This window comes from Anopheles cruzii, chromosome 2 (assembly GCF_943734635.1).
Source record: "Anopheles cruzii chromosome 2, idAnoCruzAS_RS32_06, whole genome shotgun sequence".
Classification (NCBI taxonomy): Eukaryota; Metazoa; Arthropoda; class Insecta; order Diptera; family Culicidae; genus Anopheles; species Anopheles cruzii.
This window is the reverse complement of record NC_069144.1, coordinates 25,537,952-25,564,954: the sequence shown is the minus strand read 5'-3', so window position 1 is coordinate 25,564,954 and position 27,003 is coordinate 25,537,952. Positions and strand designations below refer to the sequence as shown.

Genomic DNA, 27,003 nt, shown 5'->3' with positions numbered 1-27,003 from the left:
GTGGTGGTGGCGGCAATTTTTATGTTTCGCTTCCTTTATTCGTGCATTTGCCTGCCACTCACCTCACTGGTCGCGAGCGCTGGTCGTGAAGTGGTTCAAGTTTCGAAGCATTCTTATCACCGAGCGCGCGGGCGCGCGGTGAAGGATAAACAAAAAGGTCTAGTGCGGGTGATAAGATCGCGCGCCAAACGCCACTCAATTGCCAGACCACTCCGGTCACAAATCGCGACGCGACGGTCTCGGTGGTTGTGCCGCGACAGCGATTTAAACTCTCTGTCCGTTAATCCATTTGCCAATACTAGAAAAAGCGGGTGAAGACCTGTGAAGCGCATGGTCAGAGTGTCTCTCCGGAACCAACTGGTGACTGATTTAATTAGCGGCGTGGCAAGTGATTAGCGTTAAGCGTCGCAGTGGGGCAAAATAAGTGAAAGGTTTGGTGGCGTGTGATCGTTTTTCCAGCCGTGCAAATCAATCGTTACAAACATGGCCAACAAACGGGGACGCTTCGCGCCCGACGCCCTGCTGTCGACGGCACTGCGGACGCTGTTGTTGCTGCAAGGATTGGCGGCTGTTTTGTAAGTAACAAGTTTTCCACTCACTCACTCACTTCCATCCAGTACACGATAATTTCTAGAACACCTTGTCTGCCGCAAGGAAGGCATCCACACAATGTCATTCGGGCTGCCAAAGTTCCGTTCCGTTCGCTTCTGGGGCACTCGTTGTGATGAAAATTGTTAATTCACAACGAAACGGTATGCGGATGGTATGTTAATTAATTTGCTACGGCGAATGCCACCCGTCGGTGTTGTGGGGCCGGGGGCCCAACCAGGCCAGCGTCTTTCGTCTGCTCCCTGATCAGGCTTCGACATAACGTAGCAGCTGTGCTACACGCGCTCTACGCTGCCTCTACCCAAAAGCAACCCAAAACACCAGCAAACAGCAGGGAATTTACTCGCTTTTCCTCAATTCCGGTTGTCGTTCGTTCGGTGGCCACAACACAGGGCGACAGCAATAAATATTGCAAAAACCACGATTCATTCGCTCAATCACACTTCATTCATCATTCAGCGGCCCCCCATTCAATCTTCCGACTTGTCTTCAGCTTGCACTGATGAACTGAATTCATCAGCGCCCGGTGCCGACCTACATCTTGAAGATGCCGGGCCCTGGCAGTTTGGCAAGTTTTCGATCTGACTGAAGTAAAGAGCAGTCGGTGTGTGGCAAATGTAATGCCGTAATCATAAAGTTTCCAAACAGTGAAAACTTCGCTGCAGCTGGGGCGCCCTTATCGCACATGTCGCAGCACCCGGCGGCGGCGGCCGGCAAGTGGCGCGCGAAAAAGGATACTTTGCATAGCTGCATGCATAATGTAAACCAACCCGGTCCCGGGAACCGGGTCGGTCCCGAAAGCTAACCGCACACCAGCGCACTCGTCAGCTTCGGAGTAGAGTTCCGGCAGCGGCAGCGGTGCTTAATTACGATGTACGCAAAAGTGTTCGCAGCTGGTGGTGACAGTTTTTTTTCCGGAACCCGCACCCAAGGAACCCCATTCGCCGCTTCGCCCGTTCCGACCGCGCTCGGTTCGTCAAACGTGGCTCCGTTTAATTAAACCACGAAAACCCGAATGCCGAGGCCGAGCCGAAGCGGAGAGCGAAGAATCTCCGGGAGCCCATAAATCCGGGAGCCTCATTAAGAAATGACGGAGGCTCTAATTGAAGTAAATTTGGCACAATTAGACAGGTCGGAATTAATAATGAATTAATGCACCGGCCCGCCGTGGAGACGTTGGCGAGCGTAGGATGCCACGGATGTCTAATTAGCTTCCGGGGACATCACTCTTGCATCAATCACGTGGACGCCGGCGTCCCAGCGTCATAGGCTTCCCGGGGCGGGTGGTTGCCGATTAATTTTGCGGAAAGGATTTTGGCGTCCCAAAAATAGATACCTTCCGCGGACCCGAGGCCCGGAAATAGCATACGCGGCGCAACAAGAATGATTACTTTTTTTCCGCCAACTTTACACTTTGCACAATCTAAGGTGGCACCGTCCGGGCCAATCCTGTAGTCAGCCCATAAATCACAGCTCACTGTTTTGGTTTCCGGCGTCTTGGAAGTGACACGTGTTGCGCACGGCCATTTGCTTCCGTTGGCGCGAAAATGATGAAAAATGATAAGCTCGACGCTCGCGCGAACGCTCATCGCTTTTAATGGCGTGCCGCGACGCCCTTATTGGTCCACTCCAAGTCACACTCCATCAGTGGGACACAATCCCGGACAGTGTGTTTGCGAACCCATCAATGCCGGACCGGCTGGCGAAGTGGCTGTCGGGGCTCCATTCGGGAAATTATTTCGACTCCTGTAGGCCGGGCGGCCGGCTTCGGTCATAAATTAGCGTAACTTTCATTGTGAAATCGAAATTCATTTTTCATTCGCTTTTGACGTGATTGATGGTAGCGGGCCGTGGCGAAGGAATTTGATTTTTAAGTCATTTTTATTTTCGAATTATGCCTGTTTCTCGTCACCGTCATCAACGGGGCTCAACGATGACCCATCGTTGGGTTGGCTTGGGTTGGCTTGCGTTGGGTGGTTTGAATAATGATCCTGAGGGGCCTGCTTTCTCTGCAGAAGGGCCACTAATCTGTGCCGTTCCCTTTTTTCGTCCCTAGCTCGTTTGAGGTGTACTGGAACATTCCGTCGTTTATGTGCAATCAGTACGGGCTCAACTTTAGCAACGTGAACCGCACCTACTCGGTTCAGCAGAACGCCAACGATCGGTTCCGCGGCAATGCCATCACGATCCTGTACGATCCGGGTAAGTTTCCGGCGCTGCTGGAAAAACCGTCCTCAAAGACGCTGTACAAACGTAACGGTGGAGTGCCGCAGGAGGGCAACCTAACGGAGCATCTGGAGGTTTTCAAGCGTCACCTGGACGAGCAGGTGCCGGACAAAAATTTTAGCGGTATGTTTAGTAGACCCGTGCTACCCCCTTCGCCCGTGTATCGCTAATCCACCTCTATGGCCCTCTCCTGGCTAGGCCTTGGTGTCATCGATTTCGAGTCCTGGAGGCCCATCTACCGGCAAAACTTTGCCTCGCTCAACCCGTACAAGGAGCTGTCGATGAAGATCGAAAAGGAGCGCAACCCAAGCTGGACCAACGTGCAACTCGAGCGAGAGGTAGGATCCCCGTGCCGTGACAATGGCGACAGACGGACGGATGGATTCGTTACGGGTCGTTATTGAGTCCTTCTGAAAATAATGTACCTTTCTTTGTCTGCGAAGAAGTTGTTATTCCGGTGGTCAAGAGGGAGAAACGATCGACCTTTTCGGTGCTGTCCCGAAGCGTAATCATTAACCCGTCCACGGTCCAACAATTGGTCGACCGAAATGGGCACCCGAAATGGGACCGGAATCGGCAGCGCAACAGGAACAATTACGAAACCGAAGTATCATCCCCTTTTCCGGTCCACGTCACCCGAAAGCGTGGGCCGCTGCTATCTCCTGGCGATTTCCCCTGTTTTTCGTTCCGTGTTCGTTCGCTTTTTTTTCTACCTCAATCCGCTACTTGGTCCCTATACACACTGGCACTACGGCACTACACTTTCCTTTATGGCGAATCCCTTTTACGCCAAAAACAAACAAGCAACCAACCAGCCAACCAAAATGGCGATCATCATCGTCGGACGTAAGTGCGTAAAGGTCACTCTCGGATACGCCGGCGCCCTTTAAAAAGGGATAATAAATGAGCGTGGAAAAGTCGGATCGAGGACTGGCCGGGTCCGGCCATAAATATGCGCCAATCAGGCGTACCACAAACCCGGAAGCCCGATTCGGTTGCACATGGTGATTTGTTTACTTCCGTTGCCTTCCGACCCCCTTCTCGGTGGACGGCTGAAGCTGTAGTAAGTGTGTCCCAAGTCACATAGGCAAAAAAAAACAAACCTTTCAAAAACGCGAGGGTTATTATACACTTTGCTTCCTCGCATTCCGTTTCGGTTGCCTTCCTCTAGATCAATTTATTTCGATCGCGTTACGTCTGAGCACCATGGCTTTGGCCTTCACGGCTTTGGCCTTCACGGCTTCTGGGGCACACGGCTATGGGTTTTATCTATTCTGCCACTTTCGACTGATTTATAACGGGCTTTTGGGGTCCGCAGCGAACCGCTCCACGGAAACAGATTCACGGCGATCCACAATCTCCGGCCACTAGGCAACTCCAGTTCCAGTTCCGGGCCCGAGAACCCTAGGAACCTGAGAAAGCGATCGGAAAACTTTCACCTGGTCAGCTTTATGGCGGCCGGAATGAAGCATCCCTCCAGGGAGTTCGGACGACCACCGCCGTGGAGTCCCGGGCGGACTCTTGAAGGACTCGGACCCCATTTGAATGAACTGATAGGGCGGGGTAGTCCAAAAAAAAAAACAGTAAGACATGGAATGCAACTAGCGAGAAAGTCGTCGAAGGCACGGTGGCCTTCGGGTTCCGTTATAAATTAATCTTCGCTTATCTCACTCCTACACGGCAAAAGGATACACCGAATGGTCGGTCCGAATGGGGCTTTACCGAGAATCTTATCCGACTTTCACGGTCAGCCGGCCCACTTCTATCGGGCGGCAAAGTAAATGAAGCACGAATTCCCGGAAGGATTCCAGGACCCAGGTTTTTGTAAATACGCACGTCACATCACACATTGCCAGGAAAGAAAAAACTCCACCTCAAAAAGGTGCGTTTGCATTGCTTTTCCTCGACAATGTGCACTTCCGTTGGCGATTCCCATTGCACAGCTCTCGCGAAACACCTATCACTACTGGTGGCAGTGGAAAATACGAAAATCCCTTGGCGCGCCATCCGGCACCAGAGATGATCCTCTGGCACGAGCACGAGCACGAGCGGAACGATTGTTTCAACTCGCCAGGGCTAGGCCGCTGAAAAAAAAGCGAAGACGTGCCGCTGCCTTTCCGGTCACGCACCGGAAGGCCCAAAAAAGCGAAAATTGGGAATCATATTTTCGAGGCCAGACCGGCAAGAGGGCACCGATTTCCATCTTCCAGCTGAGGCCAAATCAAACAGACGGCTACCGCTGGATTCTGCGGAAGCAAAGCTTCGGTTCCGGTTGACCGTTAGAAGGTCTTTTGTTGAATGGACGAAACCGGTTCCGGAACCGGGCCCAAAATCGAAAGAAGATTGATTATCCGATCAGGAAGATTATTATCTTTTGGGCCAGCCAGGGGAACGGAAGGTGCAGCGTTCTCTTCCGGGAGCCCAGGATCGCTTATCGATGCATTTTTTACAACGTAACGTTTATGTCAATAGCTTTCAGAAAGGTTAATAATTATGATACTTTAAGCTCACAGTACACACAACGAATTCACCAACGAATCCTGTGCCGTCGTCCAGTGTCCTCTACTTCAACTACTCCGACTGCCAACACTCGAGCTCCGAACCGATCGATTGTCGCCGCCGCAACCAATCCGACCGCATGAATTAGTTGCCCTCGTAGCCCGCCACACAAACGCCCAGAAGCTCCTTCTATGGTCTGGTCATGGCCACAGCAAAAAAAAATGAATAAATAACTCGCCTGCTACCATTTTAGGTCCCGTTTTTTAATCGACCTCTCACCGCAGGTTTAAATCGATTTTTCCACGGCCCGGTGCCATTGCTATGGCCATCATTTCGGTTGATGTGCCCATCACGGGCGCTCGTTAGCCCGTGCCCGGGGGATTTATTGCTTCCGGGCTTTCAACCGCACTCCAACCAAACCGCAACCGCAGTCAAATGTCAACTGTGTGTGTGTTTATGTCGCATGTTACCGAGGAAAATGTACCGCCGTTTGTCGGGTCCAAAAATTCTAAACTTCTTCAATTGATCGTGGTCTGCTCGCCAGCAACCGCAACACCGGCCATTTTGGGAGAGTATAAATAAATTCACCAAATTCGCTAGTGCTCACCATTTCCTCGACCGTCGCGGCTCGTCTCGAAAGCACACCAGCCTGCTGAATGCGGTTTGATGCTTCCAAGCTCGTCCCGTCGTCCGGACCGCAAGGACAAGGACACGCCAATCGGGCCGCAGCAGCCCGGTCTGACCGGCACGTGGCCACAAGTAGCTTTCCGATGGAGTGTAGCCTTTCGGTCGGTAATTTTGCGGTGACCTCATCATCCTAGGATCCGGGAGGATGGCATAAAAATGTAGGACAAGCACTCGACAGCAGCAGCTGGTGGAACAGGCAAAACGGTATTAAAATTCGCACACCTCGCAGCGGCACGGCGGGGCACTAATTAGATCCTTTTTCGGGAGGATGATGCTTCACGAAACAAATGAAAGGTTCGGTCGTTATTTCGGTCGGAACCGCTTCAGACCAATTTTAACCGACCACAACCGCGCACCTGGATCCGTGATTCGTTCGGCGGCTGCTACTTCGGTGCTGTAATCGCTATTTGAAGCACTTCCTAGACTCTCGACCGGAATGTTTTTCTGCGCGGGATTTTGAAGCAACTTTTAAGTCCAACTGGAACGGTGTTCTGGAGCTTTTGTTCCTGTTTTTAAAGTACTCCGATCGGCTCGTCCCTCTCAAATACGGCCAGAGAGTTGAAAACTTTCTGTTTCGGGCGCAACAACAATTCAAATTCGGCCCGAGCGCGTCGCCTATCGGCGCCCGGGATCGACGCTGGAAGCTGTTTTCCCATCCATTAACCCGTTTCGGTCAACCAACTCCGAAAGCAGTATCCCGGGGCGACCCGGGGCATGGTCAAACTTTCCCGGGAAGTTCCTCCTCCGGGGAGGTCCAATAAAACTTAATTAATATCCTTTGCGATATTAGTTTTAGCCGTTGGAAGCGGCTTATTACTCCCAATTGGGAAGCAAACTGCCCTTTCGGGCTCGCTGTTGACCGAACCAAAAATAAACTCGCTGGCCCAACAGGGGCTCCCCTGACAGCGCCACCCATTGTGTGTGTGTGTGTGCCGTAAAAAGCGAACATTTTTCGCTTGGTCGCATCCGTACCCTGTGCGAGCATAAAACAATAGGGTCTTTCTGGAGGTCCCGTTATAACGCCCAACTTATGGTGTGCAATAACTTGCCGAGCGCAACGAAACATCGGAGCAATTGTTTGCTGGGCACAACACAGGATTCTGCTATTGAAATCCCACGGCCACCGACCATTCGAGTCGAAGACTGTCTTGAAATTGGTCCCAAACCGGAGGTTCGGTTCCAGAAATCTGTCACGGATGACAAGTTAGCCCCGGTAGAGTTCGGACGGGCGGGTTTCGCAAACCTTTCTCCGCGAACCGAACATCTTATCAGTAACGGTGACTGGGCATCCTCGGCAGATGTCCCAGGTATCCTTACTGTATCCCATTTGCAACCGACAACGGACAAAACCAGAACCACCACCGAACTGTGGCGACAAGAAAAGGACGAAGTCACCCGAGAGTAACAACAAAGACTCCAACCAAACTGCAGAATCCAATTCCCACCGGAAGTGGAACGGACAACAACCACATTCCGCCTTCCACGTTCCGTGCCTCGGGTGCGCCTGCCTGGCGGGGTCACTAATTTCGCTTCCGTTTATCTTCATTTTATTTTCGTGGTTTTTTCTCCTTCCCCACAGGCAACACGGCGCTGGGAGGAAGCGGGCCGCAAGTACATGGAGCAAACGCTGCTGCTGGCCAAAGAGCGCCGGCCCCTGGCGGCCTGGGGTTACTACGGTTTGCCCTACTGCTTCAACCTGAACGGTGGCCCCAACAACCAGGAAGACTGCGCGAAGGACGTGCAACGGGAAAACGACCGGTAATACAGACGGGCTTCCATATAGGGCAGTCATATAGCTAGGTCCTAGGCACGACGATGAAACAACGACGCGAATAGCACGCGGCCGCAACCGAATCCTTTTACTGGCTGCACCACCACTGTAACGAATGCATCCCCGTCGATGCAAAAAGCAAGTCCCTTTTGTCCGAAACCTATTCAGTCCGAAATCGGTGCTCACCGCCGGAAGAAGGATGCAAACGATACCGCGGTTCTGGACAATCTGGTGGTGTAAAGAAGGATTCATAAATTATCACCAGCTCTTCAACACTTTACCGGCGGACGTTCCGAACTAGGCGAAGGCCAGCGGCAGTGGTTTATCGTTCCGACTCGGACAAAACAGTACATAAAGAAGGTCCCTATTTCGGGCGTTTGGCGCCTTAAAGTCGCAATCTCGTCTCATGTGGCTACCAGTTGTTGGTGGCTTCTGTAGGATAAAACATCAGACACTCCCGCCAGGGGTCCACATGCGAAGTGATTGCATTTCATCTGCAACAATCCGCCTCTGTTTCGTTCCAGCATCATGTGGCTGTTCGATGCGTCCGATTTCATCTATCCTGCCGTATATCTGCGCGAGAAGCTAACACCCCAGGAACGGCAGATGCTGATCAGAGGCCGAGTGCGGGAGTCTGTCCGCGTTGGAAAGCGTACCGCAGATAATAGACCTCGTAAGGTCATTACGTACCTGCGCTACGTGTACATCGACTCACTAAAGCTCCTGACCGAGGTAAGCAAACGGCCAGCGTTTCCGGCGAAACCCAGGTGTACAGTATCCAGTTTCGCACTTCCGGTTAATGACGTTCTCTGGAGAGCTCCCTGATGCTGCTTTTGGAGTAACCGATCTCACCCATGATACGGATTGAAAGGTCTCTCGTTCAGAAAGAGCGGCCAGCCACGGATGGCCACCAATCCTTTGTGAGCGAAAAAGGAGATAGAATAGTTGACAAACTGTTGTTATTTTAAGAACGGATCACTACTTCCTTACCGAGGTGCACTTTTCCATCCAACGAACTTTGGCACCTTAATGACTCAGCTTGGTGTCAGTGTTGATCATGCTTCTCGGTGCACAGGAGCAAGGAAAGCTCTTTCCTGGCTCCCACCGCCAACATCGCTGACAATTTAGTTTGTAACACATTTTTGTACGTGCAGGTAGAGAATGAAACCACACTCCACGGACGGTGCACGGTGACGGGACGGTGTCCTGTCATTAAGCTCACACGGAAACAGTGCAAAACTCAATTACAGCGCACCGAGAACACGGGCGCAAACCAAGTTCCGTGTACCACGTGAACCACCCGGAGTGTCGGAGAAAGAAAAACATGCTCACCAGCTTGTGACGGTGACGAGAAAGTTACAGTTCCTTCTGCCGACGCGAAGATCCGATTCGAACGAACTCTGAAAAGTCACCGACGGACAAACTTGTCTCCAAAGTGCTCCGAAGAAACAGATTGAGCACCCGGTGGTGCACCCGGGTGCGACTGTAATCGACGAACGCTTTTTGATGTGTCGCTTCGATCCAAAACCGAATGCTAGATGTATATTTTTTTATTCCGTCGACAGAAAGGCCCCCTCGGGCCTGCTGTAAAATGTTTAAACTTCGCACATTACGACGAGAATTAATCAACCTTCTTATCAAATCGCGGGTGGCCACATTCCCCCGCAAAAAAGGCACATAAAAACATCTTAATGATTGGCCGCAAACTTTCGTACGGCAAAGGACTCTCTCTCTCTTCCTTCGCAAAAGTATTCGCGGCACGCCATTGAGCAAACGTCACCGTGGGACTTTGTGACGGACGACAACGACGACGGCGACGCACTCTGTCCTGTGAACTCTTCTTCTCGCAAATCTCGGGCACGTGGAAGCCACCCGAGATGCCGGTGGGCCAACTTTTTAATTATTTTCTCATCTCTCGCCCGAAACGGACTCCACGGTCCAAAACATGGGCCACGCCGCTTCCGGCCGATCTCTGCGTTTGCGTCAGAGACTCTAAACGAGTACCACGCGTTCAAAAACAGCGCCGCGGGGTGGGTAACAGGATAACAAAAACAGTCGCGCATCTCACGGGAGACCGCCCAAGAAACCCGGTTTGAGCCGGTCGAAGAAATTGTCGAGCGCTGGTGACATGCATTTTATGCCACGCGTTTTTCCTTACTTACTCCTTTCTTTATTTCGGAGCACTCCATTTTTGCCCCTCATTTCCGCTTTTCCGGACATGCTGCTGCTTCTCCGACGCTGGGTCGCGGCACGAGGAAATTAAGTTTTGAATTTGGCAAAGTTTTTGTTGTGAGCGCGCGCGCGCGAGCTTTGTTATGATCTGAGGTTTTTCGTTTTTTTTTTGTTCTATTTTTGTCGGATTGGCGCGAGCCGGTGAAATAAATTTCCTATGGGAAATTGCGAAATTAAGTAAGGATCAGTATCGGCACCACGCCGGTGCTGACGGTGGCCAGCCAGCCAGCCAGCCAGTGAATTTGAATGAAACAAAAACCATAACAAAACGGTAATCCCATAAAACCCGGGGTATTCTGTCCGGAGCTGGAATTTTCACGCCGGAAATGAACACAGCACGAGCTCAGAGCCGGGACGCGCGCCATTTGACGCACGTCTGTGCTTTTGATTTTCTTTCCCTCACAAAACGTCAAACGACGTTCGTCTGGGGGGCAACATTGGATGGAAAAAGTTGCCCGGCACCAGGAGTAGCAATTGCTGAATTTTCGGCAGTTGATGAAAAAGTTATGATTGCTGCCAAGTGAGGTGCCGCGCCATGGCGGATCTCTTATGTTTTTGCATTACGAAGGTAGCACACACACAATCTTTTACAGCAGCAACTCGGAAAGTCGCAAAGCGAAAGAAATCAATGTTTCAATGTTGAGGCACGAATTGGCCTTTTTGGCAAGTAAATTTAAACCGCAAAATATTGATTCATGTCGGAAAAGCATTCAAAGTATCAAATCATTAGCATGCTAGCGATTACATTTGTTCTACTTTAAACGGCTTAAAGCCGTGACCGGAAGCACACCGTACCGGAGTGCGATAATGATTACGACTCATTTCGATTGGGCCGAGAAGCCCAATGGCGCCACTGAAGCCTGCCATCGATGCGCGTATAATGTGCATAACCATTAAGCCAGGCTCCCCCCGGGACGTTGCAAATCGGTCGACGGTCGTTAGGTGGCCACTGTGTCGAGTAGTAGTCGAACTTTTTTAATCAAATTTGTTCTCATTATCCTTTGCCGGGGAACCGGCCCGGGGAACTATGCGGATGCACGCGGTCATCTGCCATTTGACACTTCATTTCCAATCCGACCACGGACAAAAGGCACATCCGGCCCGGCCCGTCCCGGCCCTGCGTTAGGATGTGTATCTTCTTCCCTTTTTTCGTTCCGTTACGGTGCCGTTTGCAAAACTCTCTCTCTTCCACCGACAATCGGTCGGATTTGTCGGAAAAGTTGCCGGATTTGGGACCGGAGATCAAGTAAATCCGTATCCGAACACGCCACGCCATGAGAGAAAGTTTGTCGGTTTTTTCCCCCTTGTAGACCTGATGCTGTAAAGGGGGCCACTTTTGCACAGGACTGTCCCTGAGGACAGACTCGGTTCAAACGGTTTTAACGGAGCAAGTTCGTCAGCTGAACCTCGGCCTTTTTTGAAGGTCTAAGCTGGAAAATAGTTTTAATTATGCGCTCTTGCTGAGGTGGGTTTGCTGAATTCGCATCGGCCACTGGTTCTCTTGGTGCCGAATTGTTGCAGCTTAAACTGGAAACTGCTGTCGCCGAAGTTGTTTTATAAATTACATGTTTTATCTATGATTCCACCCTTTGCAGAGTGACTGGATTAACGCAATAGAAGCGATGAAGAGCGCCGGTTCGGAAGGTATCATCCTGTGGGGAAGCTCGTTCGATTTAAATTCTAAGTAAGCCCTAACGGACCGTAGTACAAAACTGGGGTTTTCATTACACCTTTACAATCGCAACCCGCAGGCAAAAATGCACCGACTTCAAGGCTTACATGGACAACACTCTGGGGCCTATTTTAAGCTCTCTGCAACCGAGCTACACTGTAAAGAATCCCCCGAAAGCGTAACTGGTCGACGGAATGTAAGGTAGAGCCTGCCAACCAATCGGCAGCCTGCAGCTTGTGTACAGAATCGACTTTATCGATATTGGATAGCAAATAAAATTCAACAACTATTAAAAGCATAAAACTCTCGTTCATCATAGTTATAGCAAATCGGGTACCACATTAAAGGTAAGTCACAAACAATGGAGCGTTGGTGCTCATTTTATGGGCTCTGATTTAATTTGCGACTTATTGGCTACGCACAACCAGACCGTGAAATAAACCACCGCTGCCAATAGGCAACAACTGGCGGTGTGGAATAAAGCAAAAAACCGTATATAGTTCTCCGAAAATGTCCCGATGCTGGCCAAATTTATTAGCGTGCACACCACCAGCAGTAGCAGCAGCAGCAGCGGGCGGCAGTTAGGCTCTAGGCCGCCTCCCAAGGGAACCCGATAATCAGCATGGCACGCACTCGCCGACCGAACACGCACGCAATGTTGTAACGATAATTAACTCCCATGATTAATGGTCTCGCCTCTCCCGCCGTAATGCACTACAAATTGGAAATGGCTGTGAAAAATGGCCATTCCCCGCCATTAAGCACGAGCGGGCCCCGACGGATGGGAGCCCCAAATCTGGCCAATTGCGAAAAGCCAACCACCGAACCATTTGCCATTTCCTTCATCTTCTGCGCCAGAAAGTCTTCCCCGACGTTGAAGAGGAGCAACGCATGGCGTTATTTGTGCCACTTCGAAGATGAAAGCCCAACGACCGCCCGGTGAGGGTGGCCTACAATCACTCACTTCACGCTCGGAACAATCAGCATCCCAAATCCAATCGATAGCAGCCAGCCACGAGGATCGAACCGCGGCAAGCCAAGTCACACCAGCACTCGGTGACCTTTCGGTATCCGCAGAGAATCATGGCCCCGAAGACGCGTTTTGGCAGTTGTGCGTGTTGTGTTCACAATCGGAAGCCAATTTCCGTGGCGAAAATAAACAAAACACGGAGCATCCGACGCATTCCCGGCACCAGCTCTACCATGTCACGGGATCGCGCATTAGCATACCTTTCGGTAGACCTGAATCCGTGCCACGCGGGCCCGGAATCGACAGATATGGATCCATTTGGAATGACAAATCCAATCATCGCAATACTCTCCGCCAGCTCCTCAAGGGAACCGTCAAGTATGCGTCTTCGTCAGAAGCAAACCACATATTGGAGTGATATAAATAAAAAAAAACAACAGTAAAGTAAAAACGGCCAAAACCTCTGCTGGCCGGGCGCACGTGCAACGTAAAAGGCAATATGGTGGTTGGGGCACTATTCGAACTTTGACACCTCTCGCTGGGCGCCTGTTGATGGATCTCGCTTTTGAACTCTGCCATTCGAGGCTTAGATAAAAGGTACCGACACCTCCCCTCGATTGATGTTGCATTTCCGTAGAATTTTGTGTTCAATTCCAAGAAGGACCTAGATGGTGAAGGTATGGTGGACAGGGGAAAGCTCTTTTATGTAGTTTTACTTTTACAGTGTTTCACGTGCAGTGCTGTACATTATTACAGAGGATCTGCCATCTGCCATTTGAGTGGGTAATGGTGCTTGGTTTTGCTTTCTTTTTACTTAGCTTCTCTTGGTCGAATTGTTCTCTTCGTTCCCTACAGTACATGGCACTATCCGTGTTGACGCGTGAAGTGTGTTTCAAGCTTTAGATTTCACGATTATTGAACACTATTTGATATGGAAAACACCTGCTCGGGAACGTTCGTCTCGCGGTTCGTATGATGTGTAGTAAGTTTGCCTACATGTAGGCGCACCATTCTTTGAAAACCAAAAATTTAATTTGAGCGTTATTATAGAAATATTTTGGCGTAATTTTACGCTGATAACGAATTTAACATTTTCACAAGTAGCAAGAATAATTGAACAATATGTAGAAACATCATTTTCATTTCCTCTTCTAAACGATTCACATATCCCACTTTGATAACATTTATGAATCTTTCCTCGCTCAGCTGTGATCTATAATCCGTCCAATGGAAACAGGTTACAGCCGTACCGGTACTGGTACCCACCCTGTTGTGGTAGCAGCCCTTCCTGTTTATCTTACTGCTCTTTCCGAGAAAGCGAAAGGCACAGAAAACAACGGCATTGTTATTTAACACACACGTCTAGAGCGTTTGCCACCGTTTAGGTAGCCCACCACTGCACCATCCATAAAGCATCTGGGACGTACGCTAATGCACAAATGTTGTGCGCAGTCAAAGTGCAAATGCAACTACCGGGGAGTCACGGTCACTGCGGACCACCGGAACTTGTTTCCAGCCAGCACGCGGTAAAGGTGCAACAAATCCAATTTGATGGCTGCCCGATGTGTTTCGTCGCCACGTCTCGCCGCGCGGACCACGTGATTGCCTGGCGTTCTGCGCTACGACAAGGAGAAAGCGGATGAGAAATGGAACTGCAAGCATTTATTCAATATGCTGGCCAGTCAGCAAGTGTGTGTGTGTGTCTATGTTTCGTGGACAAGCATATGGCAGCCACCACTTAGAACGTGATGGACGATAACGGATGTAGTCTTTAATTTTAGAAAATGAAGGGTCACAGGGATCAATCATACTTCAATGTAATGTTCTTAGAAGCGAGTGCTAAAACGAAAAAGGTCCTAAAACGGAAAGTTGATTCATTCTACGCAATCCATTGACCATCTCAAGTGCTTCAGGGTCTTTGCTGACCAAGTGCTGATAAAGCTGTCCCAACGATCAATCCCAATGTCGCGTGTGATTTGTTTAGATGTTCATCTCGAAGATCATCCAAACAAAACATAGCCCCATTTCCAATAGCGTACAGTGAGAACAGAGCGTTGGCCATGAGCGTTATTTTATGTGATTTCCGTTGCAACAGGAATAGAATTTCTCGAAGCAACAAAGGACATGACAGACGACGGACAACGTTCCCAACGTTCATCTTCTAATCTTGTAGTTGTTTTTGATTGTTTCTATTGGAGAAATTAATTTTAATTTCCCACAAATAAGGTTATTGACCCATCTGTTCATTATGGACTGATTATGCAAAGGCAGCAGGCAGCGAATCAACATGACCGAAGGTCCCCTAAACTGCGCTGTGCTGGAAATTCCCCAGCCCAACGTAAAACCGTCCCATCCGGCGAACCGGTGAGTCACAGGTCCACGAAGCACAACGACACCAAGAACACCACCACCACCACCACCGCAAACGGAACCTGGCACAACGGTACACACGACCGTGTAAACAAACCTCTCTGACGAAAAAGGAAATTCAATTATCTGCCACCATAATCACCCGGCTCGACGGCTGACTGACCGTCGCATTTGACCGCAAGCCACCACGGCAGTGATTTGTGTTGCTTATAGTTTTTTCTTCGGCTTTTAGCTTCTTCCCCTATTTCCCGCTGATAAGACGCGGCGACGACGATCGTCGGAGGCTGTGGCCTAGAGAGCGAAAGAGAAGCAACACGATCAATTGAATAATCGGACCCTGGCGATCGACGTCCATGAGCCGGTCTGACGAACCCGCAGCCGCAGCCGACTACAAGAGGCACTCAAACAAGGCCGTTTCAGTGGAAGTTAGGCGTTCGGACGGGAAGGTTCTCCGTTCTGCATTTGCAGTAAAGCGAAGTGAAGTGAAGTGAAGTGAAATTCTGGTTTGATAACACACCAAGCAGAGATTTCCGATCCGCTTGATACTCTACCACCGGGGAACAACTCGGGTCTTCTGCATCAGATCTTGCGGCGCTAAACAACGATGTCTTCCAAAGTGTCGTGTGCGTTGCTGGTAGCTACGGCTGCCATCGTCATCTTTTGCTTGTCCACCACGGTTCAAGCGCATACGTATAAAACGGGTGATTGTCCTAGCGTCGAGCCGATGAGTGACTTCCGAATGAAGCAGGTAATCTTAAACGTCGAAGCCGGGATTTCCGTGTTTCTATTTCGATCTTTTGTGGAGAAACCCGCAGTTCATAGGGCGTGAAATGTTTTCAAGTGCGTACGCGATCAACGAGCTCGACGAATAGTGATAACCTTCCGCGATCGAGCAAAACAACACGGCTGACCTCTTTCGCTTGAACGCATGAACGTGTGGCCTGCGAAAACGTAATCGGCATGAACACGCCAAACGTCAGTCCGCGATGAACTTACCGTGACGATCGCCAGTCGATCGCAGTGGATCTTTTACACAATTTAAGCCCTGGCGCCGGCGGTCTTAACGCAATTGCGTCATATAATAATCTTACAAATCGGCTTACTGATAATGGCCATCAAGCACTATGGCCATCACTCTGGCTACGCCAACATAACGGCAAAAATGAGTTCAAAGAAAATATAACAAAACCCTCAAGACGCGTGGATTGTCCACGGACAGTGACGGATTGTTCGGTCCCTTCGAATATGCAAACGTCTAGCGTCTCAATGCTAAGCCGAGCAAACATCGCCGGGACCCACATCAAACGCACCACTCTAATTGTGCGGCAATAATCAATCGAGCCAAATTACGCGAGAGTATTCTTACTATACTCTCGGGTTCCCTTGCCAAACAGGTCGGCCAGAATGGGCCGGCCGTTGCGTATGAAAGCCAAAAGCTTTCAACCACTCACGGCGCGCCCTTTTCCATTCTCGTATTGACGCTGGTTCGCTTTTTGCCGCTAAAATAAATCGAATAAATATCTTGATGTTCGTTTTTTCGGCTTGCTGGCCGCTGTGTTCATCCGCCTTCCGGAGAGTTCGCTTCCGGGTGCCCGTTTCCTGTGCACCAGGAAAAGGAAGAATCAAATCCTTCCGTGGCAGGCTAACTGGACGAAGACTGATGCTAACGCCTGGCTAACGGTCCGAGGAATGGGTCCGAGCGGTGGCCTGTTGCCGACATTGATTGATGGCACTTTAGTAGTGCTGCCGAAAGTATACGAAAACGCCATGATGCGAATGTCCGCCGGGGCGTCTGTCTGGTTGCGGATCGACTTCTATCGACTTTCTGCCAGGCCAGGGAGAGCCGGAGACCGAAAAAGGGTAGCCGTTTCCTCGTTTGCCACGGCAAACAGGTCCGATAACTACGGAAGGCCACCGAGCCGATATCGTTGGGATTGATTTAATTTTCCCGGCTCGAGCATTGTTTTCCCGGGGCGTTAGCAAAGAAGCATGTGAGCTATACTCGGTGTCTGGTTGAACGTGGTCAAGTATCGTCAAGTGCCAGCAGGCGCTTCCTGGCTGGGCGCTTGACATAATTTCGTTCAAAATCGTAGCAAAAGACTAGCAATTCAACCATTTTGGTGTGGTTAATCTTGCTCTGCAAACTGTGACGACTCAAAAAGTCGCATATTTCGAGCAGCGAAAAACTGTAGTTTCTGTGCTCGAAGATTGAAGCGCATAACCTGTGCTTTCGTCAGTCGGTTATTTATGGCTATCATTCCTCCGAGTGCGTCCGCAGATACGAGAACGTTGCGAACATCCACCAGTCACATTTGCCAACGTACCACGAAAGAAGCAGCCCTTTTTGCCATGTCAGGTAACCGACACGGGGTCTTCGCTGCGTGTTCGGCTGACGTGGCGCAGGGATGAAGAAAGGGCAGCGAAAGAATGCTCAACATCAAATGAAAAAGCTGCGTTACCGTTTTCGAGGCTGGCCGAAGATAAATTCTCATTTTTGAAATTCCCCTGACGAAAGCTCTATTTGACGAACGAACGCCATGCCAGCCGGCAAACTGGGAATGGTCGTTCCTTGGGAAGTATTAAAAAAGATGAAGAATAATCACCGCACACCAAGAAAATTGATGCTTATTGTAACTGGACATAAGTTTTCTGGTCAATTTCAAAAATTTCATTTCCACTACGGGAAAAAAGTTTCTCTTCCATCCAACACACACCTTCACGAAGAGAAAAGGCGGGGGATGAAAGATTGTCCGCCCAACCAAGAACGAACCCCTTCAGTTGTAATAAATGACAGGAAGCATTGTTTGTTGGTGATATCTAATTTCTCATTCGAAGTTTAAGTGTTGAAGTGTTGTTTGTTGAGCGAAGGTGAAACTAAAACGTTTCGAAACAACTGCAACGAGCAACTGAGTCCTCCGGAGCTTACAGTCAAATCATTCGGCTGGTACTAAACAAATGCCGTTCAACCATTTCCCGAAACATTGTGAAGAGGACCAGCGACATGAACTGGGCAGATCCACCGCTTCGCTCTCGAGCCTGCACAAGCCGGGCCGGGAATTGCTCGTGTAAACTTTATCAAGCCAATCAAAACTTTTACAACAATAAATACTCCGACACGAAACGCCTCCAGGGACCGCTGACCGTGACCTGTCAATCCCACATCCATCATGGCATCGCCCATTTTGACCGAGACCCTGAAATCTATCCTCCGAGTGCCAGAGCGCCAACCGAGGTTGCGGGAAGAAAGTTGCCCCGGCTCAATGTGTCGAACCCGAGTCGAGGAGCATGGCCCTGGCCCCAACGTAAGGCGCGACGGCATCGGTCAAAGTTTAAGATTATTACAGACAATGTCGGTGCCTAGGCGTCGGACGTCGGCCAGGACTATGCGGGGGTTATCCACGCAAACGCAGGATGTTCCGCCTCGTCCAATGCAGTTAAGTTTCCTCTTTCCTAACGAGGTTGCTCGTCCGTGAACTTTCGCTTGAACTCGGCCGCCACGAGGAAGGCCAGAAACTCTGTCCTAGGACCGGCGAGAAAGTAAGGAAAACTTTTTCCAACAAAACTATTCAGAGCGTTTGGTGCTGAAACGGTTCCGTTCGCGAGCTGCAGGAGCCATTAAGCAGTGTCGTCAATTTTTTACAACTTTCCCCGAGAATGGACGTCCTGTTGCGCTAAGGGAACGTGAATAGCGTTCGCCCTAATCTGACCCTTCTGACCCTCTAATAGCACCCCCTCCCCACCGCGGTCCATTCGGACAAACAAAAGAGGTACGTGCACTTTTGATTAATGATTAAAGTTGGCTGAAAATCGAACCCTTTTTCGTCGTCGAAGGGTCCATTTTAGTGCTCCCGGGTTCATTTACCACCACCGACGGGTTGACAACCGACGATCCGTAATTAGTGAGAGTCCTTCGAAGGGGGTTTTCCGTAACGTGGCACTAGCTCATTATTTGGCCACAAAAATCAAACACAACCTTGTATAATTATATACCCATTCCCGAGCTCGTGTTCGTGTCTTGAAAAGGGGTTAATTTCGGGCGGTTCCAATTAGCAGGTTTGGCATTAGTTGCTGGCGCTAGCAAGACAAGAACTACACAGAACCCAAACTGGACAGAACGTTGATGATTACTATCGTGGCCGCCCACTAATTGCAGCGCTAAAGCTTAAAACATTTCAAGGTCTGTTTAAAAAGAACGGGTCGCACTTACCGTCCATTGTTTTACTCCCGTTTCGTAGTTCCTCGGCATCTGGTACGTCATCCAGAAGACGGGCACCGCTTCATCGTGCGTAATCTACAACATCACCAAAAACGTGGACACGGCGGACGAGTACTTCATCGAGCAGATCTCCCAGAGGGCCCCGCTCTCGGTCAACCCCATCAAGCACGAGTACTCGTACACCGGAAAGCTCTCCGTCACCGATCGGGACGTACCGGCCCGAATGACCGTCCGGTTTCCGCTCAGTAAGTGACATCTGCCTATCAGTGAACCGGGCCGTGAATGACGTCATTGCCGGTGGTGATGCTTTATCCGTCTTGCGGTGTCCTTCATTTTTCTCCTCTTTTCTTCCTATTATTTCGCATCCTGCCACGGTGGGCTAATGCTTTTTCCGGGTTGCTGCTTCCATCCGATCCATCCATTCCGTGTGTTGCCCGGGCAGGTGTGGCCGGGTCGGCAAAGTTTGTCGTATTCATGAGCGACTTCGACACGTACGCGGGAGTGTTTTCGTGCCAGAAGATACCGTTCGGCCACCGGCAGAGTGCGACCCTGCTGTCTAGGACGCGCGATTTGGATAAAATCTACGTCGACAAGGTAGGTCCACCGATGTTGGGAACGTTTTCGCGGCGCAGGCACACATCGGGCATCGGTTGCTGACATTTGGTGAACAAACTTTTAATTAATGAACACATTGAACGCGAGGCTCTCAAACAATTTTCCTGAAACGCCTGTCGATTGGTAACCGTTGGTGATATTAGCTTACTAAAGTTATCGAGCCCACAAACTTGGCCAATGACAACACTGAAAATTCTGCAAACTTCACACAAATCACGTGGCGTCGCCCAGCACCGATGATCATCACGATCAAACTGCACATTCTGAAATAATTCACTCTCTGCTTGCTCCGTCACAACTACACACTGACCTAACCTCAACAAGCTGCCAGCGAGCGAGACAGCTGCCATGCCGTCGATCGCTGATCTACCACAAAATTGGCACACCTTTTGTTCCGCCTTTGTCTTTATCGTGTGTGTGTCTTTTTAGACAGTCTTTTTGCTCCAAATTCGACAATTTCATTCCGTCAACCATTTTAGTCGGCTCTGTTCATCAAATGGTTGACAGCAAATGAGATGCGTTCTGAGCAGGCTCTGACCAAATAGCCTACCCAAAACTATCTCGGTGCGTGTGCCGCAGTTCCGTGTGCGAAAGTTATGAGCATTTTCGGGCCAAAATAAATGTGGTAATAAACAGATAAGATAAGTAGAGCTAAGCCAAACAAAGGTTTGTTGCAAATGAAAAAGAAACCACTTTTTACTCTTGATTCCATCTAGATAGAGTATCTGGCACTTTTTGTTGGCATCCCCAAAACCGGGGTCCGCTATCGGTGGACGGGACGGGAAATTGCGGAAAACCCTCCCAACACGTCATCACACATACCGGAAGACAAAGTAATCATTAACGCCAACCGGCGGGCGGCCCGAGTATTGTCACACGTACTTATCTTCTACATTGCGACACAACCCGTAGGGCCCGTCGGTCGGTTGAGCCTTGTGCCATTAGCTGGCAGACCACACGGCAGACCGGTCCGAACCCCTGTGCCACTTCTCCTCGGTGTCCGAATGAAACATGCATGAAGGTGATAAAAAGGAAGGATCCTTTGCCGAACGCACGTCTGTGGACCCGGTGACCCGGTTGTCAAAAGTGGTATCCCAGCACGGTGTCGCTGGACAACGTCGGGAAGCATGTCGACCGGAAAAAACAGAATACTAAATGAGTTGGTCGGGTTGGTCGAGAGACACTGTTGCGCTTGCGTTCGGGATTTTTTTTTCTCCAACCTCTCAAGACCGACCCCGAGCAAAGGGGTTGTAGTTGTGGCGAGCTGCAGCTCTAGCAGTTTTCTTTCTGTAGTGAACTTTTCCTCGGCCAACCAGGGGGCCTCTCACCGCGTCAGAACGAGCCCGGGTGCGGGTAGTCAACACTTTTCAATTTGCCACCCCACTCTCCATAATGCACGCCAAAAGCGAGCAGAACACAAACACGGACTGAATAACCTCTCTTCCGCGTATATTTAACACGGCACGACACGGTAGCGCATAAAATATGACCACCAATTTGCGACAAATGGCCGAAGCGTGCGCCCACAATGTTACTAAACAGACAATTTTCTAAACACTTTCCAACAGTGTTTGCCATCGTTAGTGTCCCATTTTTTCCCTGCTGGGGGCCATTTTGCGCCCGAGTGCTCAGGTTGGAAAGTGCTAATTGGATGACTTTATGCTGGCCGGTTTCTGCCGCTTGCCAGTAGTTGGTTTGTTCGCGTTACCGAGCAATTAGGATCACGGGCACGGGGGTTTTTTTTTCTATTCGCACCACCATTCGCCCAGGTTGCAACACGAGCTGGAACTATGGAACGCACGCGAACTACCAACCAATGTTTCGTTGCATTCTATGCACCTTGCACCCGGTACGCCAGCTGGCGATGGTAAAGTAAGGGTCTCGTGACAACGTTTGCTGTTTGTAGCGAGGTGTAGGATTTGATTAAATTTACATTACCTATCAACAGTCGAAATTAATCACCATCACGTGCATGAAAAAACGGTTGTTGTTATAAAACGGAAATCCCATATTTTATGGGCTCACCCTGTCATCATCGAAAGCATGAAACTCATGGAGAATAATGCCACGCACGTCACTTTCGTGGGGTATTCAAACAGGTGCCACCCTGCATTAGGCAGATTATGAACATCATTTAGCAAATCTCCGAAAGCTGCTCGGGCTCGGGAGCACCGGAACGGAGCGCAACACGTACCCGAGCGTGTGGCGTCTGCGTGAAAGGAGATAATCCTTACTCCGCATATGCAGCCACCGTACACTCATTGTAATTGCTTAGGCATTAGCAAGCCGCGTACGTGTTAAATCTGATCTACGTCCAGCGGTGTAAAACTATCTCCAATCTCTGACTCTGGCCGCGGCGGTCGGTTGAATAATTTGACACCGTCCGCTGTACGGAGCGCGCTGGTGCTCGGCACTCCATTTGGAAGGTGGAAAACGCCGAAACGGCCGTCACGGGGGCTAACGCTATAAATCATGCACCAAAATTGCTTTCAGATCACGCTGGGTTCGCCCAGCGAATGTCCTCGCTGTTCCACACCACCACCAAAGTCAACACAAGCCGAGCACAGCATTATGGCACACACGAGTGGCAAAAGGCCAACCGTACAGAGATAGAGAGAGAGCGAGTCACCGTGAAATGGTAAAAAGATCCGGAAGACAAAAAACACCGGGCCAGGACACTGGGTATCCTGTCAGCCGGCGGCTGTTCACAGCCCTGGTGGCCCCTTGTGTGTGAAACTGGCCTGAGATTATCCTGCAGCTGGCCCGAAGGCGGTACGGTGCAAGCTCGGTGAGGTCAGGGAGATGTTTGTAGCTTTTGACACACGCGGGTCCACGTTCATTAAAAATCATCCGCCAACAGCGTGGTTCGTGGTTAGTCCTGCATGCTGCGCATTAGACCCACTCTTCCCACGTGCGTCCTTCATTCAATGCGTTTTACTTTCAGTTTAATGCTTTTAAGCCCCCAGCCGACATTATCTGACGCCAGGCCACACTAGACACTAAGTTGAGTGGATCCCTTCTAGAAGCGCGGTCAGTCTATGGGCGTACAAAAAAAATTATTAACTTTCAACTACTCTCCACATTAATTAAAACGAAACAAGGAACTTTGAATTAGATTCTGCCCCATACAACAACCATCTCCACTCAGCAGATACATTCGTCAGCTGTCGCTAATGAAACGAAAACGAATTCGACGCATCGCATCACACCCCGGATCGCCCGAAAAGTTTCGCCCGAAAATCTTAGGGGAACCCAAGAGAGTTACTCCAGAGTTTTAACCACCTCATTTCTCTCCACTATCTTCCAGATCCGCAGCCGACTTGGTTCGTTCGCCGTCGATCCGTTCGACCTGAGCATCGTCAATCAGACGGGCTGCCCGAAGGAGGGTGAAGCCGGATGGAATATCCACATCGATCCGGACACCTTCTCGACGCGCAACATTGCCAACGCGTTCCGGAAGGCGGGCGAAGCGATCGGCGACGGCTTTGAGGCCGCAGTCAACGCCGGCAAAAAGGTTCATTTATTTTGAAAGCAAAAACCGCCAGAGAGACCGAGGGGAATCCGAATCCGTACGCTTTCCGTGCGCGCGAATATGCAACGGATTCGCTTCCGGATTGGCCAGCCGGCCAACAGGAGTGTAGATGACCGACAGTAATTAAATCTCGTTCCTTACTCGTCTCGCCTTGGCCCCCTTTTCCTTCACTGTCTGATGCTGGTCGACTCGCTCGCTGGTCCTGTCGACGTCCGTCAGCGGCAGGACCACTTGGCGATGCCAAATGCTGCCAATATTTTAATTTCCTTCCTCTTTATTTTTCGTGTTTCCATTTCGCTTTCCATCGCAAGCAGCTATACAACAGCTATAGGGAGAGCGACGAAGTGGAAGTGGCCACCGTAGAGGAGACAACAAACCGTGCCGAACGACTCGTCCACCAGTCCGAGTGGTTGCCTTGAAGCTGTTTTATGTATGAGCAGAAGCGGAAAGGTCTGAAAATAAATACGCAAGCTCCTCCGTTTTTTTATCGGACCTCTTTCAAATGTAGCTTCCTAACGAGTTGATGACATTCCATGTCCCAGCTGGGACGGTTGCCTGAAAGCAGCGAGAAAAGTTAAATTTCGGATTTCCGCTCAACTTCGGCTGGTTCACAGGAATTGTACAAAATGTGTCTTTATTGTTCTTCAATCTAGCGCCCGCCTAGCTAGAAGTCGATGCAACTCTCGCGAACGCAAGTGCCGCAAAAGTCGTAGTCGTACATTTTGTTCAGCTTACGCACATCCTTAATGCTCAGCACTTCCCGTTGTCCGATGTCGACGTTGTCCTGCAAAGAAGCAGACAGCGGAATCAGCACCCATCGCGCTTTGCCGGATTCAAAGTTCCTACTCCAATACAGACCAGTGGAACGACCGTTGGACGACCAGAGGTCGCCCCGGCAAAGGCATTCGTCTGACAGTGGAGGATGCTCTCGTAGTCGTACGGAATGCCAAAGTCCTCGATCGTGCCCTGTGTGTAGCTGGCCAGGTTGTCCTTCTGATCGGGATGGATAGCATCCTGCTGGACGCGCACATAGAAATCACGATCCGGACGGCTCTGGGGGTGTGTGAAACCTAGCACGTGCAGTAGCTGATGGGCGATGTCGCCCAGTTGCATACAGCCATCCGTTTGCAGATTCATCTGGTTGACGAACGCGTTCACACCAAGCGTGGCCCAGCAACCACTGGGCAGGGCCGTAATGTTGAGGAACTGCCTGTGGGTTGGGATTTCGCGTGTCACAAACCGAATGCAGCTGCGAGAAGAGATCATCGTCATCGCAAGCAATATCTGTTGCTGCTGGGCGGGGGCTACATCGAGAAACGGGCATGGGATGTAACAGAAACAGCTCACAGCCTCACAGTGTAGAAACTACTCACTGAAGGCAGCATCGAATTGGAACGGCACAACACCCTTCACCCACTTGACGGCATCGTACACTATAGGAATACCTCCGCCCAAGGCAGCGTCAAGTTGGATATCGGTCAGCACTATATCGCCCTGATGTCGGCCACCGACTTCCTCCAGACGATTGGCGATGGTTCCATCAGCCAACAGCATGCTAGCTGCCACAAACAGAAGGACCTGTACGAAACACACATCAGTTGAGAAGCTACACGTGTACCACCGATGGGAGCTTTCAGCTGACCTGCATCATTTATTAGCCTCACGCGCACAACTTGTATCGCACAGCTTTACCCTGCTTTAACAAGATCTGAAACAATTCTTGCCACCGTTTCGTGGACACTAAACGACCGCAGTATGCGTACGCATCTTTTTGGTAGGCCACCAAAAGTCTGTAGACGGTGCAGCCAAATCTCACCTCCACATCGCGAAACGCCTAATTTATGGATCTTCAAAAGGTTTTGATTGCAAGGGTAAACATTTACCATACGATAAGGCCTGTCTCTTCTGTTACGAAGTCACCAGCAAACGTTAAAAGTTCACCTCAGTCGTAGCAGAATTTCTAGAAGCCAAGGTAACATAACCACAGCACTTTGGAGACTGGGGACTGTGTTGACAGGATTTTTCCCTTTTCCCGGCACGGCACTTGCTTCACGGAATCCAGTTCATGGACTCCGCAAATTCGTACTGAACCATTACGTTGTGTGCACTGAACTTGCAAACATCCGCGAATTTCTTTGCTTCTGAGAACTGAACAGATAAGCATTTGTTGTTACAGAATTCGACGGAACAACCGATGTTTTTTTCCTTGTTATCAAGATGCAGATGTATTAGTATTACATGTGTCAAACACATGATCTCTAGTTCCCTATTCTAATCCTGTATTACTGAGGACAATTTTTGTGACTCCCTTCTCTTTTAGCCATTACGCATTGAGCCGTAAAGATTGGAAAGCCGTCCATAAAAAATTGGCTATTTCGACGCGTCGGCCACCCAAAGTACACACCTTTCAGACCTACTGTCTGGTCAAGACGAAATCTACATACACTATGTGTTATCTTATCGCAAAATTTTGTTAAAAAAGTTTTCACTGTTTACCTTGTTCTGATGCGACAATTGCCGTGGAAGGGAGGAAATCGTAAAACCGAGCATAATTTTTAAGTGTCGCAGAGTATACCTCTACTACAACGACAGCGCCATTCACACACCGAAATTCAGTGCCAACGGGCAGGACACGATTATTCCGAAGCACATAGATGTCACTATTGGTCGGATCGGTACTGTTGGTGAATTGATTTATTGTCTACAGAAATGCACAGTCCGCGAGTTTTACACAGTTCTAGACTCTTACCGGCAAGTAGTAGTAGTAGCCAGCAGGATTGAACCAAAAAACGGAATCAGTCAACGTGAGATCTCTTACCAGGCACTATATTGAAAAAATTAGATGATTAAATTAGAGTAAAAACGGTAAAACTGTAATATCAGTAGAATTGAAACGACACTGCTAGCCCTATTTGGAAAACCGGTACTGTGACCGGATCAAAGGGAAATGGAATGAACCAAACTGTAACAAATATTAAAGATTAATTGAAATTTAATGTTGTACAAAACAGTTGTTTTCAATCAACAGTGTAAATTAATAAAAATTGATATTGCAGACGTAATAATTGGGAAAAACGAGAAGCAACCGGTCGATCTAGACCTCACTACAAAACGAACAAAAAGGCACATGCGACAAAAACGTTGGAAATTTCGAGAAAACAAATTAGTGGATGATGGACACATTTCGTGGCGGAAGTTGTTAATAAACGAATCATTGGCTACACTCGCAGTTATTGCGTCCTGTGCTGTAAAGATAAAAGAACCGTCTGCATAAAAAATGACCACTTCCGCTTCGACGCTTCGTTCCAGCCTCCCAAAATACACACGTTTTAAAGCTTCAGGATGGCCAGAAAGAAATCTACATACACTATCTGTGCGGTATCTTATCACAAAATTTCGTACATTCGTTGTCACTGTTTACCCAGTTCTCCGGCGATAATTGTCGTACCGTGGCTACCATAAAACCCAGAATCTGCGTAAATGGTTAAGCCAAACACCGGCTGGAGGTCGCTGAAGCTACTTAAAGTTCTACCCATCGACATTGTGTCGTCGGACACAACGTGCGTTGCAAACCTGACTGGCGCCTGGAGCGATTGAAGAAAAC

The 27,003-nt window shown here is 49.7% G+C and overlaps 3 protein-coding genes across 3 annotated transcripts; 2 read left to right on the top strand and 1 right to left on the bottom strand.

Annotated features, from left to right (window-relative positions):
* The first annotated feature begins 314 nt into the window (after positions 1-314).
* On the top strand, positions 315-11,987 carry LOC128269002 (hyaluronidase Tab y 2.0101-like). Its single transcript, XM_053006329.1, has 7 exons — positions 315-575; positions 2,666-2,958; positions 3,034-3,173; positions 7,601-7,779; positions 8,317-8,524; positions 11,620-11,708; positions 11,776-11,987. Exons 1-7 carry the CDS (start codon positions 484-486, stop codon positions 11,876-11,878), a joined length of 1,104 nt encoding a protein of 367 aa, XP_052862289.1. The 5' UTR covers positions 315-483; the 3' UTR covers positions 11,879-11,987.
* A 3,530-nt stretch (positions 11,988-15,517) lies between these two features.
* Positions 15,518-23,891, top strand: LOC128278175 (apolipoprotein D-like). The gene is made up of 5 exons (XM_053016844.1): positions 15,518-15,784; positions 19,272-19,497; positions 19,695-19,846; positions 23,175-23,381; positions 23,714-23,891. The coding sequence occupies exons 1-5, from the start codon at positions 15,641-15,643 to the stop codon at positions 23,816-23,818; spliced, it is 834 nt and encodes a 277-aa protein (XP_052872804.1). The 5' UTR covers positions 15,518-15,640; the 3' UTR covers positions 23,819-23,891.
* Positions 23,892-24,063: 172 nt separating this feature from the next.
* Positions 24,064-24,953, bottom strand: LOC128278744 (zinc metalloproteinase nas-14-like). The gene is made up of 3 exons (XM_053017473.1): positions 24,773-24,953; positions 24,258-24,703; positions 24,064-24,183 (listed from the first exon to the last, which is right to left on the bottom strand). Exons 1-3 carry the CDS (start codon positions 24,951-24,953, stop codon positions 24,064-24,066), a joined length of 747 nt encoding a protein of 248 aa, XP_052873433.1.
* Between the last annotated feature and the right edge of the window lie 2,050 nt (positions 24,954-27,003).